Source organism: Atractosteus spatula, chromosome 12 (assembly GCF_055471065.1).
Source record: "Atractosteus spatula isolate fAtrSpa1 chromosome 12, fAtrSpa1.hap1, whole genome shotgun sequence".
In the NCBI taxonomy this organism is placed as follows: domain Eukaryota; kingdom Metazoa; phylum Chordata; class Actinopteri; order Semionotiformes; family Lepisosteidae; genus Atractosteus; species Atractosteus spatula.
The window spans coordinates 3,892,574-3,911,272 of NC_142717.1; the positions used below are offsets into that span (position 1 = coordinate 3,892,574).

The window sequence follows — 18,699 nt, forward strand, 5'->3', positions numbered from 1 at the left end:
AGAACTCGCAGAACAAGCGCTCGTACAACAGGGAAAGCTGAGGGATTAACTGCTCGCTTCCTTGATTTCTTTTGAAAAAAACTGGTGCTTTCAAGGGAATGTTTTTGAGGAATAGCAGCAGAAACTAAGGTCCTTTGTGTTTGATGCGGGATCACAGCCCGTCGTGTGGTGTGGACAGACCAAGCGTCTAGAGGCTGATGAGGAAGACTTGATGTCATTTTCCTCATCCCACACTGGCTTCCCTATCTCGGAGCCTTGTAATGCAGGATTGCACTAACGCACAGAACTGTTTCATGTAAAAAAAGGGATAAGCACATTTTAACTTGACATATTCTGTATGTGTATACATATGTATATACTGTACAGTATACAAGGGGGACACTTTTGCCATTGGGGTTAGGGACCACAAAGCTGTGTCACTAAAATAAATGACACTAATTGGGGAATTTTTTCCCATAAGAAATAATGTAATTAAGGGAGGAAAGTGACCATAACAATATGATTCATGCTGATGAAATCACCCCTGATCATGGTACCCTGATCAGGGGTGATTTTCACAGCACATGTGATGAAATATTGCAAGGTTTCCTTCTGAACTTAAACCTGTAGAGTATAAACAGCAATGCAGTGTTTGTTTCAATTACAGTACATAGGGTAAAGTGGATCAATGCATTTGAAACCATCACATAAGTGACTATATCATGGAAGGTTCTTAAACATCATAAATATAAAATTGCTTTATAGTTAAGGACTGTCAGCCCTTGAACAGCACAGAGACGACTTGAAAAACATTCAATAAAACTCTCTTAAAACATTGACCAACACTTTATCTTTGACATTTCTATATTAAAAAAGGCCGTTGCTGTTAAAACAATGATACCGATATCAACCGCATGTTTCTCTTCATTGCATCTACTGTAGTTAAGATGGTGGTACGAGGTGCAGAATTTCAACATACTCGTGAACTACGTACAGTAAACAATGGAGGTCAAGAGACTTTTAGCTTTGCTAATTGGGGAGTACCTTAATTTATTGACAACTGTTGGTGTGAAACAATGTTGAATGGTGAGATGTTAGACGTGGACCCCTTGTACCTTATATAAAATATTGTGCACTATTTTGGGCTCCAAACAAAGTATATTGCTGCTGTGGAATTAATTCAGAGAAGATCAACCAGGTGCATTCTGGGGTTTAAAGTAATGTCCTGTACTGACAGGCAGGAGGAATGGAAACATTTTAGTCAAGTCCTTTTTAGTTTATGAGGGGACTTGACACAAGCATTCAGAGTCTTTGTCAAAGATATTGACAGAGTCATCACAATGGATTTCTTCAAAATGGACAGTGAAGCATAAACAAGAAGACACAGGTGGAAACCGTGTGGAAGCGCATTTAAAACCGAGGGCAAGAAGCTACCCAGCCATGCGGACCAATCCCATGCTCTGACTTCCTTCAAGAAACAGCTGGATGAGACTCCTGTATCAATTAACTACGGACTGGGTCCGAAATACCTCCCCTTGTTTGTAACCTTGCTTGTGTTCGTATCGAGACGCTTTAAAAAACAACTTGTTCCAAAAACGCTTTTGTTTTTAATACCTTTCTGCTATTATGTAAAATGTTTATATTCTTATTTACAGGGTTTTTTGACTTTTGAAACGTGCAATTTAGGGGCACAGATATATTTGCACGAATCTAGAAAAGAATGGGAATTATGTGAATTGTTGTGTAAATAAAAGCTATTCATTGTGAAAAGTGAATTGCATATGTGAAGAGAAACTTTTGTAGAAGGTTTAGTCTTCTTAATGAGTCAGCGGTTTTCTGTGCAAACCTTTGATGCTAGTTTTAAAAGAGGTTCCCTGATATTCATGGTGAATTCAGTTCTGAGCTGAATTCCAGTGATTTTTACTGGATGGGGAAATTTTAGTGATCACAAATTCCAGTCTAAGATGTGCACCACAGTAACTGAAGAGATTATTCATTTTTACCCGATATACGTTAAGCGTGTATTGCCCAATTCGACTACGTCTTTGGGCAGCATCATTGTTTTCTTTGCGAAGGTATTCATCCAGTTTCAATACCGTCCCATTTTGTTGAACTGAAGATAAAGTTTAGATTTCATTGTACCTGCTACAATTTAATTGCTCATGATATTTATTTGTTTTGTTGTTTTTTTTTGTGGGATCCACAGGCATGGAACGTCTTGGCGTTAGACGGCAGCAACTGGCAAAAAATAGACCTGTTTAACTTCCAGACGGACATAGAGGTAAGGAAAGCGCCTGAATTCATATCATTTGTTAGTTCTGTAGTTACGGTGACACTATGTTGGGAAGATCTGGGTCTTGCTGATTTCTTATCGGTACCACTGAAGGGCAGATGATCGGTGGATGTTCTCTTATCTGTGTACTGTGTTCTAGATGTGAATCTGGAACAGTGGAGGTTACTTTGAAAGATGAGTTTCCTCCATGGGTTGTAGAGGGTCTTTGTTGAGGATGGGGGGTCGTTTTCCGTCTGGGGAGAGTTCCAGGCCCACAGCTGTATCCCTTGTCAGCCACCTCTGTGCCTTCCTCATGGTGAACAACGCCTGATCTCCCTCTCTGAATTTATTGCCAGGCCACATCCCACTTTATTTTAAGGTAGTGCTGATTCCGACAAAACAAGTTGGCAAATAATAAACAAATACTGATGTTTGTTTGTTTTTTTTACAAGGCTTTAAAGTAAATGTCCGTTTTAAAAGTGTCGGTGCTACCTTTGCCATTCTCGAGCCCTATTTGCTTGGGGTCTGTGCCCTGACCAGAAAAGTGGCAGCTGTTTCTCTGCAGCAGCAGGAGAGTGACAAGCGCGTTTGTCACGAGGTGGCAGGGTATTTCCGATTGTGGAATTACATGCAGCGATCAATGAATAGGGAAAACGAAAAGAAGGAAAGGGAGAAATGAATCTCCTATCCTAGACATCTATGGAGGCATCTGATAATTGCTTGCACATTCTGTTTTGTGAGCCAAGCTTGGTGCAGTGTACTCGTTATGCGTTGCCTGGTTGAAGCTGATGGATTTTAAAGGCCTGTAATTGAGCTGAAACCATAAATTAAAACAGCAGATAAGTTGAGAGTGGCGCTCAACTTCAACCATCCATTTTCTAAATCTCTTCATCCACTACAGGGTCGCAGGGGGAGCCGGGACCTAACCCAGCAGTCATATAATTCTCATACGACAGAGAATTCTGCGTCAAAGGAACTGTTAGGAGTTATCTTTTCACCTATTTGCTGATGCTAATCACATCAGTAGTTCGGTCCATATATCGTTGTATAGTCCATTTGCTATACACAAATACCAAAGCGTGCAACTTGAATGCAAAAAAAAATGAAAGCTTCTTGATTATACCGGTTTCATTCTGCGCTGATATTTATTAATTGTGGCGTTTGTTTCAGTTGGTAAAGCACCTCTTCAACTACATTTGTTAAAGATGTAACGTGAGATTCAGCTTCGATAATGTGTTAAGCAGTGACTGTCTAAAGTCCCGTTCTCTTTAACTAGCATGAGAATCCCATGAGCACTTTAGCCCACTGTGGGCTCGATGAGAAGGAAGAGGGGGTACAATATAACATGAGTGTCGTGATATTGATTCTGTTACTGTACCAGAGCCTTCGGGAAAGATGCAGACATGAGAGTATGTATTTGTTGTGCTTTACTGCTGGTGGTGAGGATAGGCTGCGCATTTTTCAGGCTTCCTCTGTGTGCAGAGATCCCAGATCAGATATTTTTTTGCTTTAAATGCAAGTGAGGACGTTCAAATACTTTACTGCATCAAAACGCAGTCCGCACCTTATGTGTAGTATTTTTCTTAGTCAAGCAGTGAATGTTGGGATGTCTTGGCCTATATGCATGGGGCAGACACAACCCTGACAAGTGTACACACACGTGTTTTAAAAATTAGATGAAAAAATGGGACTTGAAGTGCCAAATACATTTTCCAAGGTGCTCATTTGAAATGGTCTGTATAGGTTGTTGAGACATTTGTTTGGGTCTGTGAAATAAGGAGGCTCTTATGTTGTGTTTGTTACAAGCTTGCAGTGATGAACACTGATCTTGTGAGTTTGAATTGTCTAGGTAATTTACTGATTTATAAAAGAGGCATGTACTGTATCTGTACTTTGCCGTTGTTACAAGTGGTGTATGCTTCAATGTTGTGTATACAATACATTTCAGTGGAAGTGCTTGTCAGTAGTTAGTGTTGTTAGAGACATACTGTATAGGAGTAAAGGTCACTGGAAGTTTTGAGTGGTTCAAACGTCATAATCACACATGCGAGGCGTTTTGTAGCCACAAATGCTCTCCTAGCACAAAGCTTCACTTTCACGCTTTTGGCACACAAAAGGCAGAAAGAGCAGTACAAATAAAGAGGGATTAAAAACTGAAAAGCCAGGGGCCTCCAGAGAGGCTTAAACGGCAGTGGCGCTCATCGGAGCGCACGTTGAGGTCTGCGATCACGAGTTCGAGCCGGGGTCACGTCATCACGTCACGAGCCGAGTGTGGGCGAGATGCCCCAGGCTGTGGTGCACGCCGAGGGTAGGGTGACATTAATCGCCCGGGCCTCTCTTGTATCGTGACAACGCCCTGTGGCCCTCTGGGTGTCTGCAGTGGGTGAGGGGTGCGTCTCTCTCCCAGCAGCCAGCATTTGCCAGCAGCTATATCACCCTGCAGCTCACTACTGGTAGCCCAGTGAAGCTCAGCAGGTGAGCCTGGTCAGTACCTGGATGGGAGACTCCTGGGAGAGCTAAGGTTGCTGCTGGAAGAGCTGTTAGTGGGACCAGTAGGGAGCACTCACCCTGGGGTCTGTGTGGGTCCTAATGCCCCAGTATAGCGACAGGGACACTATACTGTAAAAAGGCGCTGTCCTTCGGATGAGACAAAAAACCGAGGTCCTGATTCTCTGTGGTCATTAAAAACCCCAGGGTGTTTCTCGAGAAGAGTAGGGGTGTTACCCCAGCATCCTGGCCAAATTTCCCATTGGCCCTTACCACTCATGGCCTCCTAATAATCCCCATCTCTGAACTGGTATCATCACTCTGTTCTCCTCCCCACTGAGAGCTGGTGTGTGGTGAGCGGTCTGGCGCACTATGGCTGCCGTCACATCATCCAGGTGGGGGCTACACACTGATGATGGTAGAAGGGAAGTCCCCATTACCTGTAAAGCACTTTGAGCTAGGCAGGTTGGAGGAGTCTGTGCACACTTCTTCGTTCAGCCCTGCGTAAGGTTGTGGTCACAGTCAAGAGCAGGAACATGAAAATAAGCTATTCCAAATTGTGTGAGCATAATAAAAAATAATCAGTGATTTTCAATTTATTAAAAAGAATCCCCAAGGTTACCACATCATCATTCTAGGACAAAAGGAAATGGTTTGAATCTAGTGGTACAACTGCAGTTAAAAAAAGACATGCATCGCTGTTATTTTACACACATCTTGTCTGACACCTCTTTATTTAACTATACTGTGTCTCTGGGAATTCAGTCAAGGGGGAATTTCTAGTGCTGAACTGGTTGAATTCAATCCCAGTGCTCATTTATTCTGGCATGAAGCCGTCAGGAGTGTAACACACTAATTCAACCCCGCAAGGGGATATAAGACTGGCACACCTCCCTCCATCTTTAGTTTCTTCAAAGTGAGTAAGTGGAAGAGTTTCTTTTGTAACTCTGTTGTCTTTCATCTTCTTTCTGAGCTTAAAGAGAACGTTATTATACATGAGACATAGACATGTTTGTACAATTGTAAAATAAGAAGGCATAATTTGACATAGGGGAAGTTCCTATACTATATCTTTTCAGCATACAATTGTATTATACTCATCTACAGAGGCACAATATAAATGCTAAATACTCAAATGTACAGCAATAGCTGATTAGGCACATACTGTACATGATGTTATTTACATTTTTAGGTAGTTAGCAGATCAGTTGTATTTTTCCTTGGGATAACAAATAGAACTGAAGGCATATGATTCCATAAAAATGCCAAGTATTCAGTGTTCTGTTGTGTTTACCTAACATTCTTTAAAATTAGTTATGAAGCTGTATAAAACAACACGGGTTCAACACAAGAACGCCTTTGGTGCCAATTGAAGGTAAGTTTACTACTCGGTGACATGGCAGAGTCGTTCAGGCTCTGAAGTAATTTGTCTGTTCCTGCAAGTCAGTCCGGAAGTGTTGATTTTCCAGTAGGACAATGTGAGGCCTCACAGTGCTAGTATTACAATGGCATCACTTCAAGAAAGCAGTGCTGAGTCCTAACACCAGTGGGAATAACCCACCAGTGCCATCAACAGGAGACAATATCTTAATCAGCCTTCAACAGCTGGCAGCAGCTGGATAGGAGGAGTGGCAGAACGTCCCACAGCAGTCTGCACAGGGGATGATTAGGTCTTTGTGTCTGTGCTGTGATAATGGTCAGGAATGCCATGCTTCGTGTTAACTGCCATGTTAATTGTGACACATTACACACTGAAAAAGTTTTGGGATTCTTTGCCCTGTGTTATTGCTCACCTTTTCTGTGAGGACTAGTCGGTGACCGGCAGGCTGTTCTAAATAATCTGGTGTCGTGTCGGGTGCTGTATTTCACGCTGGGTACCTTTCTTTGGACAAGTCTGCAGGCGGGCCGGTGGAGCTGAACCAGCGGTGAGCGTGACTGTTGCTGGTGCGCTCCGGTAGTCGTGCAGCGTGCGTGCACAGGCCCCCGGCTCACGAGACTCTTGCCGACGGATCGGCGGGGGTCCGGAGGCGGGGGCGGGGGGGCTGAACTCTGCCGCTGTCCCCACAGGGCCGCGTGGTGGAGAACATCTCCAAGCGCTGTGGGGGCTTCCTGCGCCAGCTCAGCCTGCGGGGCTGCCTCAGCGTGGGGGACGCCTCCATGAAGTGAGTACGGGCCCACCCCATCACCCCCGTCACCCCCGTCGCCATGGCTCCACGTGACGCGGGTCCGGTCCCGCTCACTCGGCCGGCCCGTGTTATTAGAGCCTCTCCACCGGATTGGACAGGACCGCTTCCTGTGCAGGAGAGGAGAAGGGTGCGAGGTGCTTCCTGTCCTTCTCAGCCAGTGCGGTGTGGAAGTGAAGCCTGCCCAGAGGTCTCCGGTTGCCTCTTGGACCTCCCTCATCTCTAGCTGTTTGATTGTTTCCACTCCTAGGCGCCTTCCTTGGGTACCAGTTTGCCTTCCGTTTGCCAGTGGCGACAGCTCAACGATCAGGGCTTCGGAGCAGATTACAGTACCTTCAAGGATGGGCGCCATACATGCCATTTTCTTCTTAACGCCCGAAACGTCTTGCCCTTCCTCGTTTGTGCTAGAATGTAACACCGCAGGGATCACGTGAACAGTTTAAATGACATCTCTAGGCAGTGCTACTGCAGACAGACATGCATGTCCTAATAATATGGTGGGATTAATATACACAAAGGGCTCTGTAAGGCGTGATGTGTAATATTACACGAGTCTCTCACTCTGCGAGTCTGCTTCTGCCTTTCAAGTTGATGAAGAAACGGGACTTTTTCCATCTCCTGCTGCTACACAACCTGCCTTCCGATGATTAATGAGTCTGGTGGTTTTTCTCCGGGCTTTTTTTCTGAAATGCGGAGTTATTTCTAAAAGTGTGTCTGTTGTTCGATTCCGACACTGTGTAAAAAAACAAACAGGTTTCACTTTTTTCCTTTCTCTTTTTTTTTTTTCCTCCCCCAGGACATTTGCACAGAACTGCAGAAATATCGAACACCTTAACCTTAATGGTTGCACAAAAATCACTGACAGGTAAGCATGTTCGCTTGACTGGTTTGAGGGCTTCATTGAGGAAGCATAATATGAGAGTCCACTTTAACAAGGGGTTTGTTTGTTTTTCTTTTTGTTACAGCACATGTATTAGCCTTAGTAAATTCTGTTCCAAACTGAAACATTTGGACTTAACTTCCTGTGTGTCAATAACAAACAATTCTTTAAAGGCGTTAAGGTAAGGGATTTTATTTTGTATTTTTTAAAAAACACCGTTAGCATGGAGCAGTCAGTGGGAAGCAGGATTTGATGCTAAGATATATCAGTCTCCTCCCTGATCACCCACTGCTGTGGTTACAGGAGAAATCAAGCTAGTGATCTCGGAGCAAGAGAAAAGGGAAAATCAATATCAGGGTTGTTACATGCTACTAATTATTATAGTAAATCTCTGTATGTGATGAAAATGCTCACAGCAGCTGATTTTGAGTGGCACTTAAGAAACCAGCTCCATAAAAACCGATGACAGTTGCAGAATAAAATAAAAAATTATTGTCATCCGTCTTCTGCTAGGATTTTTAATTCATGAAATGAGCGACCTGGCACGGAGCGAGATACATAGGATAAGGCAGTCTCCGTAGCCCTTCAAAAGTAAAAATCAAATGAGGAGAGAGAGATTTAACTTGTCTTTATGATATCATGAAAAGAAGCTTTTAACCTTATAGTATACATTGTTTCGTTGAACCTGAGGTTTCATCGCAGCTGACTTAAATCCGTTCTGAGCTGCATAATATCCTTCACAATATACTGAAAACTGGAATGGGTGTGGGAGTTGTTATGAGCTTCATTTCTGCTCCATCCGCAGGGAGAATTTCATTATCCGGTAGATACCTTTATACTAGTGTTGGGGGGGGGAATTCCATTGGAGTGTGTTGAGTATTATGACTTTCCTGTAAACGTCGTGGTAGGCTGACACCAGAGTACAGCCCTGACTGTCTCCTTGTGAGTCACGGCAGCTAGTTTGCCGTACCGTTGATGTTCTCTGTCATTCTTCATTTGTCAGTTAAGGGGTTAATCTGGATGAGCCAAATACCTTGTGAATTGCAGGGCATTATGGAGTTCAAAGCCCATTTACTTTCAATTTTCTTATTAAACATTCTCTTCCTAGTAAATTGAACGACAAATTACCCAGAAAAACAAAGGTCTGCTCAATCTCTCCTCAGAGACCTTCTTCTTCAGAGAGACTTGGAATTTCAAATGTACCCCGTGTCACCCAAAAGAACCTGGTATAGACGTTCTGTCACTTGTGTAGTGTGTACAGGAAATTGTGTCGTTCTGTCAGGAAAGGCAGTTAGGAATCTGGGCAGAAGTGAAATCTGGGGGTTAAAGCAGAAGAGGTGTATTAGTGTCGACACTGTCACAAGGGAGCGCTGTTAGTGTGGCTGCTCTTTCGGAGTCTTATTACTTGCGCCAGTCTCCGATCGGCTGTTTTTTCCCTCACTTCCAGCGAGGGCTGCCGGTTCCTGGAGCACTTGAACATTTCTTGGTGTGATCAGATATCTAAGGATGGCATAGAAGCTCTCGTGAGGGGGTCTGGAGGCCTCAAAGCGTTGTTCCTGCGAGGTTGCACCCAGGTTGGTGGAGCAAGCCCTTTCGTTTTCAGAGCTCAGACGGAGATGCAGAGTGTTCCACACAATTGTCACTAAGCCACACTTCCCATCATAACTGGACTTTTTTTTTTGTAGGGAGGGGGGGGTTGAGCGGGTTCAAACTTGTAAAACAAAAGTGGGTTTTGTGTTAGCAAAATTCAGCATTTGTTTTATTCTGCTTATCTCAATTTATTAGACAGGGCTAGACGCATTTCTAAAGCCTTAGAGAAAACATTTGCTGTATGTGGTTGTATTGATTGATTCAGGAATCTTGTGGGGGCTGTCAATGGAGACGTGTTCTGTAATATAGTTTTAATCTTGTGCAACATTGCCCCCCAAAGGCATTACTGTATAATTACATCACCACTTCCCACAAGACGCAAAAACCTTCTGGCATGTTATGAAATCTGCTGGTGAACAGCTCCCAAATGAAAACCACCAACCGTTTATGTTCTCAGAAATGTCAAAGTACCATATGCCAGAATGTATTATCTTTTGTTTTACTGCTTCAAAAATCTTCAAGGGCTATTCTGCTCTTCTGAGGGGGAGGGTATACCTGTACAATATGGTAGATTTTCATTAAGAAAGTGCCAACAAACATTGCGTTTGAGCACAGAAGCATAAACCGGTGCTGCACCATAGAAAAGGTTGAACTTGAGAAGCATGAATTTTCTGCAGCTATGTGCGGCGCTAGATAACTGAGGCAGTGTAAGAGACAGTGGGAAACCTGTGCTCTTCTGCAAGCTAATTCTGGCAGCGGGGCCGTAAGTGCTGGTGGAGGATGATGAACTAAAACGACCGTCTTCTTTTCATGGTGGTCATGCAGCTGGACGATGATGCACTTAAGCACCTCCAGAAGTATTGTCCCGAGCTCATGACCATCAACTTGCAGTCATGTACAGTAAGTGGTGTTCGATTATGTTTCTTGCTGTTCGCCTGGTCGTGGTGGGTAGTTTTGCCCATTTGGCGCACCAGCGAAAATCTTTCTTCCTGTAAGGTCGTGTCCATTTGTCAAAGTGGTACTTCAGGCTGGGCGGGCCACCTGTATGTCTCAGACTGAGGGCGGGTTGAAGAGACAAAACCAGGTGATTTCTATCTTGAAGCAGGTAGCTGTGGAGAGGAATTTAACAGAAGGCAGAAAGACGTTTTTATTGTTGGCAAGGGAATGGAAATCAGCCAGCTCAGCTGAGAACCTTAATGTCTTTTAGATACAGCTGTGCCACTGGTAAATTCTTTTTATGATACCAGAATTAGTTCTATCTCCCAGTCTAGGTTTTTAAGCAGATGGACGCAATGTGGTCCATTGTTTTTCTGCTGAATGCAGATTTATAAAGTTAGGTTCTTCATTACTTTATTTAGCAGATCACAGATGAAGGCTTAGTCAGTCTATGCAGAGGATGCCACAAACTTCAGATCCTGTGTGTCTCTGGGTGTACCAATATCACAGATGCCTCTCTCACAGCCCTGGGTCTCAACTGTCCTAGACTTAAGTAAGTGAACGACATTTGTGTTCAAGCCACTCACCTGTTCCACTTTAAAGACGCAAATAGCGCTTTGACTTTCAGTAAAGACTTCTTACTGGGAGGATTTATTCAAACTCTGATCGGACAGATTGGCCATTATTTTGCTTGCTCTCGGGTTCTGCACTTACACAAAGGGAATAAATTGTTCGGAAGCTTCCTGCGCTGGCAGGGAATGCTATAACTAATTTTTCTTCGCTTTGAATTTCTGCCTTCAGGAGCTTTAAATGTCGTACAACATGAGAAAGAAGCCCAGCAGATCCAAAAAATGAGCTGTAATTTCTCAAGCTGCGTGGGGAATGAAGATTCTTGCAAAACCTTACCTTATACTCCTGGCTGTCAGTCATCCAAAGCTACAGAACTGTTAAGAGTTTAAATGTCTAACATGACTGAAAGGGTAGATTTGTCTTCAAGCGATGAGTACTGCAGTAACAACACTTCACATAGTATTTGCACTTTTTAACACCAGAATAATCATCAGCCAGATGCCTTTCCTTTCCTAGGGTTTTTCTTCCCTGTTTATTAAATGATATAAAAATATGCTTCTCCATTGTGGAAGAATTCAGATATACAACTGTCACTTTTTATTTTCTCACCAAAGTATTGGACAGCTTTTTTTATTGTTGGGATGACATTATGGATTGTTGGTAAACTCCTCTGTACTTAATTTTGAATATGCAGGCATGTCTGTCAAGTCGCTCGGATTATCAAGAATCCTCCAATTACCCTGATCAACTTATTTTGTCTTATTTTATCTTTTTTTGTGGGCTGCAGTAAATCTGCAGTTAAACAGCCAATAAGCATTTTACCTAATCAAGAACTTAAAATTCTGCCAGTTTCCAGGAACAAGACACAAACTTATGTTCATGCATTATTCCTGAATTGAAGATCCCTTATTTCATTAATAGAAATCAATTGGACAAGAATCGGACCCCCATGCAAATTATAACACATATGGGGAATAATCAAAAGGGTTATAAATCGTTATTTATTTAGGATGTAGTTTTAAGAATCACTGTTATCAAGAGCTTTTCATAGACAGTTAGGTCATGTCCTGTCATTTCAGCAGTGCTTGCTATGTATATGAGAACTAGCAGGTGTTAATATACCGGGTCTCCAGGATGAGGTGCATCAACAGTGCTGTTGTATCGCTCTCTTTAGAATCCTGGAGGCTGCGAGATGTTCTCACGTGACGGACGCTGGCTTCACTGTTTTAGCGAGGGTGAGTACTGTGTTATGGGTTGACTGATATTTCCAGCAAACTGCAACGCCGAGCACCATTGTTAGCATGAGCACTGATGCATTGACTCCGCAAACAGGGAGCAGCGTTGTTACGACTTTCGGAAACGTCAGTGAGCGATTGCGCTTCAAGGGGGTTGAGGTTTGAAGGTACGCGTGGTGTGTTTTGGGCTCCTTGTGTCGGTTTGGGTTGGTTTTTAAATCGGTAGTCTTACTCTTTAGCATTGTCTAAAACATGCAGAAGTGTGTGAAAATCCAGATCTTTTGTTGTACAATTTACAGTAATTTCATGTGCTTATACAGTATGAAGAGTATGAAGTAGGAAAAGTATGAAAAGGTTTTTTTCATATTTACTACAAATTCGATCATTTCTGTTTTCCTACCTTCTGATAACGGTATTCGCCAGTCAGTGCGCTGCACTGAAGGAGGGGTGCCTCTTAAACAATTTCCCTATAAAACAAAGCTTACTTATGATTCTTTTCTTTCAGAATTGTCATGAACTAGAGAAGATGGATTTAGAAGAATGTATTTTGGTGAGGTGTCTTTCACATCTGAATCTTAAAAATGACGTTCATGAAGGATTTCAGTTTCATTAAGTTCATTTTCCATTCCAATTTTTTCCATCATTTTACAATGCTGCATTATACTATACTGTATATATGGAGGAGGTCGCTGTGGAGCTGTGATATGAAGTGTAAATAGTATGTATGGTTTATTAAGAATCCAGTGACAAGTGGCATAAAGTTCATATACTTCTCTTTGCAGTCATTTCAAAATGGCGGTGTGTGTTTGTGCGCTGGGTTTGTCTAACATAAGCTGCCTGCTTTTCTCTCCTCTTGACAGGTGACAGATAACACACTAGTTCAACTCTCCATCCACTGTCCTCAGCTCCAGGCTCTGGTGAGTTTGGTATCATCTTCGCATTCTTGATCTTTTCTTTCGTGGCCATTCGGACGATGTTTGTTTATCTGCTTGTTTCAGAGCTCAGTAACCAGGTCATAAGGCTCACAAAATAATGTGTTCATAAGAATCCCTCTTTTGGAAATAAAATAATTTAGAAGAAAGCTGTCCTTTGCTTTGTGGATCAAAATTCACGGCACTGAGTTGATGCTTTCGTGTGTAAGTAGCCCTGGAAATCCCCTCAGCCTCCTCATATCTGTACGGGAAGCCTGAGAGTGGAGATCAAGATCATCAAGGTTCACAGAACCTGCTGTCTGCATAGCTGAGGAAGCCAGCACTGTGTTAGTCCAGACACAAAGAAACCAACACGTACTGTAACGCCGTAATTACACATTGACAGGTCTGCATGCTGTTGATATGCCCATCCCACTTCAGTGCGCAAGACACTTCTGTTTTGCATAATCGAAGAATCTGCACTATTTTGCTGCTTGGCACTTCACATTGACCTCATCTTGACTTCTTTCACCTTTCCCTGCCTGTTCTCAGCTCAGGATGCGCAGGAAAGTCACTACCTCCAGAGCCCACAAGAGGGCGCTAGCCGCTCAGGTGTCTCGGTGGCGTGGCTTGGCGCTGCACGGATGTGACTGTCCCCGTGTTTGTTTCTGTAACCGGTGCAGAGCCTGTCCCACTGCGAGCTCATCACGGACGACGGGATCCGCCACCTCAGCAACAGCACCTGCGGGCACGAGCGGCTGCAGGTGGTGGAGCTGGACAACTGCCCGCTCATCACCGACGTCACGCTGGAGCACCTGAAGAGCTGCCACAACCTGGAGCGCATCGAGCTGTACGACTGCCAGCAGGTCACACGGGCGGGCATCAAGAGGATCCGGGTGAGTGCGTCCGGATCGCCGCCGCGGGGGAAGGGGGCGGAGTTTAGGAAGTCCCGCCTCGACCGTGCTTCCCCTGACCCCCGTCGACGCGGCGCGGACGGAGCGTCCCGCACGGAGCACTTGCGGCCCCGTCCGGGTGTGGGTAGGGCTGTCGTGCTGAGCTAGACCCTGTGTTTCTGTGGTCGCGCTGATGCCTCTGTGTCATTGGTGTATCATTCTCCCCTTTCGCTTTGGTCTTTCGCTTAACCCGTAATGCTTTTCGCTGGTTCTCTCTTGTACAGTAATCGTGCTGTTGTGTAGTTAGAAAATGGGTCACAGCACGCCTGAGTGGTTGTGAACACAGACTGCGTGTACAGTACGTTACCGACTCTGTTCTCAGTTTTCGTCTAGGGTCCAGGTAAGGACATCTGGGACAGATACCGTATCCTTGAGCTCCTTTGCGGTACCTTACCCTTTCAGCATTTCTGAGGCTAATCCCCACACCTGGTTGGTCCCAGCCAGAGGGTGGTCGTGTGACACTGCAGAAACCAGGATAAGGCTTGGTTTGAGGAGGCTGAAGTGCGGATTGCCACTGTTCGCGTCAGGAGTGTGTGTTAAATGATCAGAGGGTTCCCAGCTGTTCGATGACTGATCCCATCAAGCTCCGCTGTCTGTAAGACCCCGGGCGCATGACAGTGAATGAGCTGCGTCCGCAGATGCCCAATACGGCCATTTGTTCTTGTTTTTGCAGGCGCACCTGCCTGAGATCAAAGTGCACGCCTACTTTGCCCCGGTCACCCCCCCTCCGTCAGTGCACGGCGGCGGCCAGCGGCTCTGCAGGTGCTGTATCATTCTTTGACAGCAGAGGGCGTGGGGGGGCTCTGTGCCCCGCCCTGCTTGTGTGAAGGATGGAGGATTGGGATGCTGGTGATAATCTCGACCCTCCCAGTCTGGGAGAGGAAGACTGGTGGGGGGGGGGGGAGAGGAGGAGGAGGAGAGACCTCTTGCTTGCTGAATGGCGATGAGTGCTGGATGTCTTTCTCGTGAGCGTGCCCACGCAACGCTGAGGACGACAAAGGGAGGGAGGGCCAGGGTAAGACGGCAGCAGCCGGCAAACGAGGGAATCTGGATTTGTGGATGAGGAGACTACAACAACACATTTCCTTGTGGAATATCGGCCAATGCTTCCATTTCAAAAGAGTCTGTACTTCAGTCCACATACCCTTGTGTTTTTGTGCTTCTTACAGTAATGTTACAGTGTGGTATCATGGTAGCGGAAGAGCGCTGAACGTTGCGGTTAAGCGGTTGTAGGCGAAGCAGTCGACTCATATCGGTGAATCCGTGGATTTCTGGGGATTTTCCATGGGAGGAGTTCGGCATGGCTCAAAGATCAGATCCGGAAGGGGCTCAAGAATGCTCTCTGCTAGCGGATGGCGGGTTCGGTTCTTGCGAAAAAGAAAATGAAGCTAAAAACCGAAGGTGTGGGAAGTGGTTTTGCGGCATCTGTTGAAGAGCGGGTGGATGAAATCTCGGCCGAAATAATTCTGTGGATCGAAGAGGTATCAGCGTAAACGTCATTGTGTGAAGATCTTTTATTGCTGGCTCAAAAAAGAAGATAACGTGTGTTTTTGCATTTAGGAGGGAGTTCAGCGATAACTACTACTTCATGCATTTGTTTTTTTATCAGTGCTAATTGGTGTCCAGGCTTGGCTATTCTGGGGGCAGAAGGTACATTATAGAAATCTGAAAACTAGAGCATGGTAACTTATAAATGAAACCTACCCTTACAAAAAAAGAGCTGGACATCCATTTTAAGCAAAAATCTGATTAACTCCTTTCGGATGACAGTTTGCCTGCGACCAAGATATTTTAAGAATTTAGTGATCTGCTCACAGCAGTAGCATATATAAATATTTTGTATAGTTTTTTTTTTTACACACACACTTCATGTGCAGTGGAATAAGGTCGAGTGGAGTTGAAGGGGGCTGCTAGCCTTACAGTTTACCAGCTACGGAAAGAATTACTCTCACAGTGTTTTAAGGCCATCACGTAATATTTGTGCAATGCGTGGAATGGTATTTGATGGCCTGTACAAAGTTGGTTTGTAGTATTTTTAAATAAAATGTCTCTTATACTGTACATCAGGTGAGGGCTGTCTGGAAAGCCTCACTGTGCTGTGACACACAACCATTCTTCTGTACCTACATCAAGGAGCTACTACTAAATTACTTATTAATGTGTAAAAAAGGAAACATGCACTGTTTTCCTAAATAATTGCTTATGGTAGAAAGGTTAGGATTTTTACCCTTGTTTTTTTTCTGTTCCTTTTCCAAAGATTTGTGAGAAGTTCTAGGTTTATTATTTTTCCTGAAATAGTGAAAGAAAAGAAAATATTATTGAGCGCAAGACAATGAGATAAGAGATGGTAGACGTTTATCTTAGTACCTGGCCATCTTGAGTGTGTATATTTATATCTGTTGCTGCTACGCTGGAGAAAGAAAGAAATCTTTATTTTTAAAGCTTTGTGCAGCTCATGAAAACTGAAACCATAATCTTTGACAATATGCCTTATTTAATTGCAAAGTGATTATAAAATGTATGTTTGTGATTGCACTTGCTCTAATGTGAGTATTGTTGTCCAAGAACTTTTATAGTTTAAGGTTCTTTGCTGTTGGAATTCTGCGCACAGGTATCTAGAATTTTATTTTGTTGCTCTTTAAGGCTCAATCGATCATTTTTCTGTACACATTCCTACCTTGATAAATGTCAAATAATTTATTAAACATGATTTTGTGGCAGTAGGTTTATCATCGTCTCAGATCGAAATGGCCTAGAAATTGTTTCTGTCGTAGCGGAATATCTATTTATAAATATCTTTCTACCTAGGTCCAAAGCAGTCACTGCAGCCCTGTTAATCCATTCTCGCGTCAATACGACCAGAAATTAAATACAAATCTGGTTGTCCAAATGTTGCCATTGGGTGAATCGGGAAAGCTTGCCAGCAAAGTAGCCCTACACTAATCTGTCATTGTGCAGTTTGTGCTGAGAATGGCTTTGTACCTTGCTAACAGTTTAATTTCAGGGCAATGAATGAAGTAATATACAATAGAGGAAAAATGTTTTATGCCTTACAGGTTTCTGATGGTAAAAAGCATACAGTTGAAACGTTAAATATCCAATACTTGAATAGTGAATATACACACATTATTTTAGTCTGGCTCATGTACTAGAATATAGCTCCGTCCCTAAAGAGATCACAAGTGTTCGAGACCAGGTTGTGAAAGTGCTAAACATCCAGTACAGAGATGTATTGCAAAGAAGCTCGGTCTCCATATTCCAACAAGAGAGCTCTTTCTTTGAAAATGGCTTCTAAAACGTTTAAAGCACTCAAGGAGAGACAAGCCACTCTCTCAGACTTTGTAGCTTGCAGTTATCTTTATCTGGACTGTCTTGCTTAAGTAAACCTTCACTAAGACGAACATCCCTATAAGTTTTTAAGGTGGACCTGTTTCATTATTGTATTGTGTTACTATTGCACATGACTTGTCAGGAACAAACACATCAACATGGAGATTGTAAATCCCAGTATTATGTGGTGGCTTTTCACCTCACTTAGCATTCTAAGGTGAGTGATGAGCGCAAAACGACTCATCCAGAAAGCCCCGTCTATTCCAGAAATGGTCGCAGAATTTCAACAGTATCAAAGCAGCGTCAATAATCAGGTGACATCTGTGGTCACATCTGCTTAAGCCTGAAACTTTTGTTCAGCACTGGTATTTTTTCTTTCCCCTCCTTCACCCCTAAAGGATTCTTCTGAGTTGCTTGAAACCCAAATATTTTGGGAAAAACTATACTGATGAAACACACACCTGTGTACACCAATGATACCGATACTTACTGGCTATTAACACAGAGTACATTTTGCTCCTTGTCATCAATACTAATGGTGTCTCTAGGACAAATGATTTAACAACTTTTGTTAAAATGAAAAAAAAAATGATAGTGAAATTGCTCTGGCTGTTATTACAATAGAAGTTAATCAAATAAAATATCACAAATGATGTATTTTATCTCTTGGAAGGATTTTTATACCAGAAAAGTTTTTGTTTTAAAGCAGGACAGTATTCTCGATGCTTGTATTTTTTTCAGCTTTTCATTCTTGTATAAGTCAGATCGGAACTTTATTCATGGTTTACTGGTTATTTATTTCTTCAGATAGTTCATAAGAGAAAACAGTAGGAAGGTGCTTTAAAAACATTTCTTACCCCACCATTAATTCTGGTGTCCTCTTAAATATTTATTTGAAATATTTGGTCACCTTTCTTAAAGATTCGACCATCACAACTGTTGAGCATTCAAGGACACTGTAATTGTGCTATATAAATTTGTTTTCCCTCAAAATTAGTGCAATATGAATATAGTACAAATTTGATGATAAATGTTACTGTGCATATGACCAATAGCACCACTTCGACCTAAAGATGGGGCTTAACTCTTACCGATTCTTGTACGAATGGTGTAAACGAAATGCTTCCGAAACCCCCTGCCGAGGAAACTACAGCTGAGGTTCGTGATGTGGGATTTTTCAGTGCAAGATGATGAAGTGTTTACCATATAAGGTACGTGCAGAGAAGAAACACTCATTGAAAGATGGAGCTGAAACAGAATGCCATTTTTGTACAATACCTCTAGGAGCTCAAAAGCTGGAAACACCACATTTTCAATTTGGGATGAACACAAAGGCTTACGAATCAGTTTATTAACTCTCGCAGCGCAGGTGT

At 43.2% G+C, this 18,699-nt stretch overlaps 1 protein-coding gene across 2 annotated transcripts in view; it reads left to right on the plus strand.

The window, feature by feature from the left end:
- Positions 1-17,980, plus strand: part of fbxl2 (F-box and leucine-rich repeat protein 2) — a 60,992-nt gene extending 43,012 nt beyond the window's left edge. Inside the window, exons 4-15 of one of the 2 annotated variants that reach the window (XM_088928782.1) lie at positions 2,186-2,260; positions 6,806-6,900; positions 7,718-7,786; positions 7,887-7,982; positions 9,249-9,375; positions 10,217-10,291; positions 10,750-10,880; positions 12,072-12,132; positions 12,638-12,682; positions 12,993-13,049; positions 13,727-13,939; positions 14,670-17,980. In XM_088928782.1, the coding sequence (XP_088784908.1) occupies positions 2,186-2,260; positions 6,806-6,900; positions 7,718-7,786; positions 7,887-7,982; positions 9,249-9,375; positions 10,217-10,291; positions 10,750-10,880; positions 12,072-12,132; positions 12,638-12,682; positions 12,993-13,049; positions 13,727-13,939; positions 14,670-14,777 (1,152 nt within the window). In that variant the 3' untranslated portion in view covers positions 14,778-17,980. The remainder of the gene's footprint in view (positions 1-2,185; positions 2,261-6,805; positions 6,901-7,717; positions 7,787-7,886; positions 7,983-9,248; positions 9,376-10,216; positions 10,292-10,749; positions 10,881-12,071; positions 12,133-12,637; positions 12,683-12,992; positions 13,050-13,726; positions 13,940-14,669) is intronic. The other variant, XM_088928783.1, reaches the window with a different exon arrangement.
- Positions 17,981-18,699: the final 719 nt, after the last annotated feature.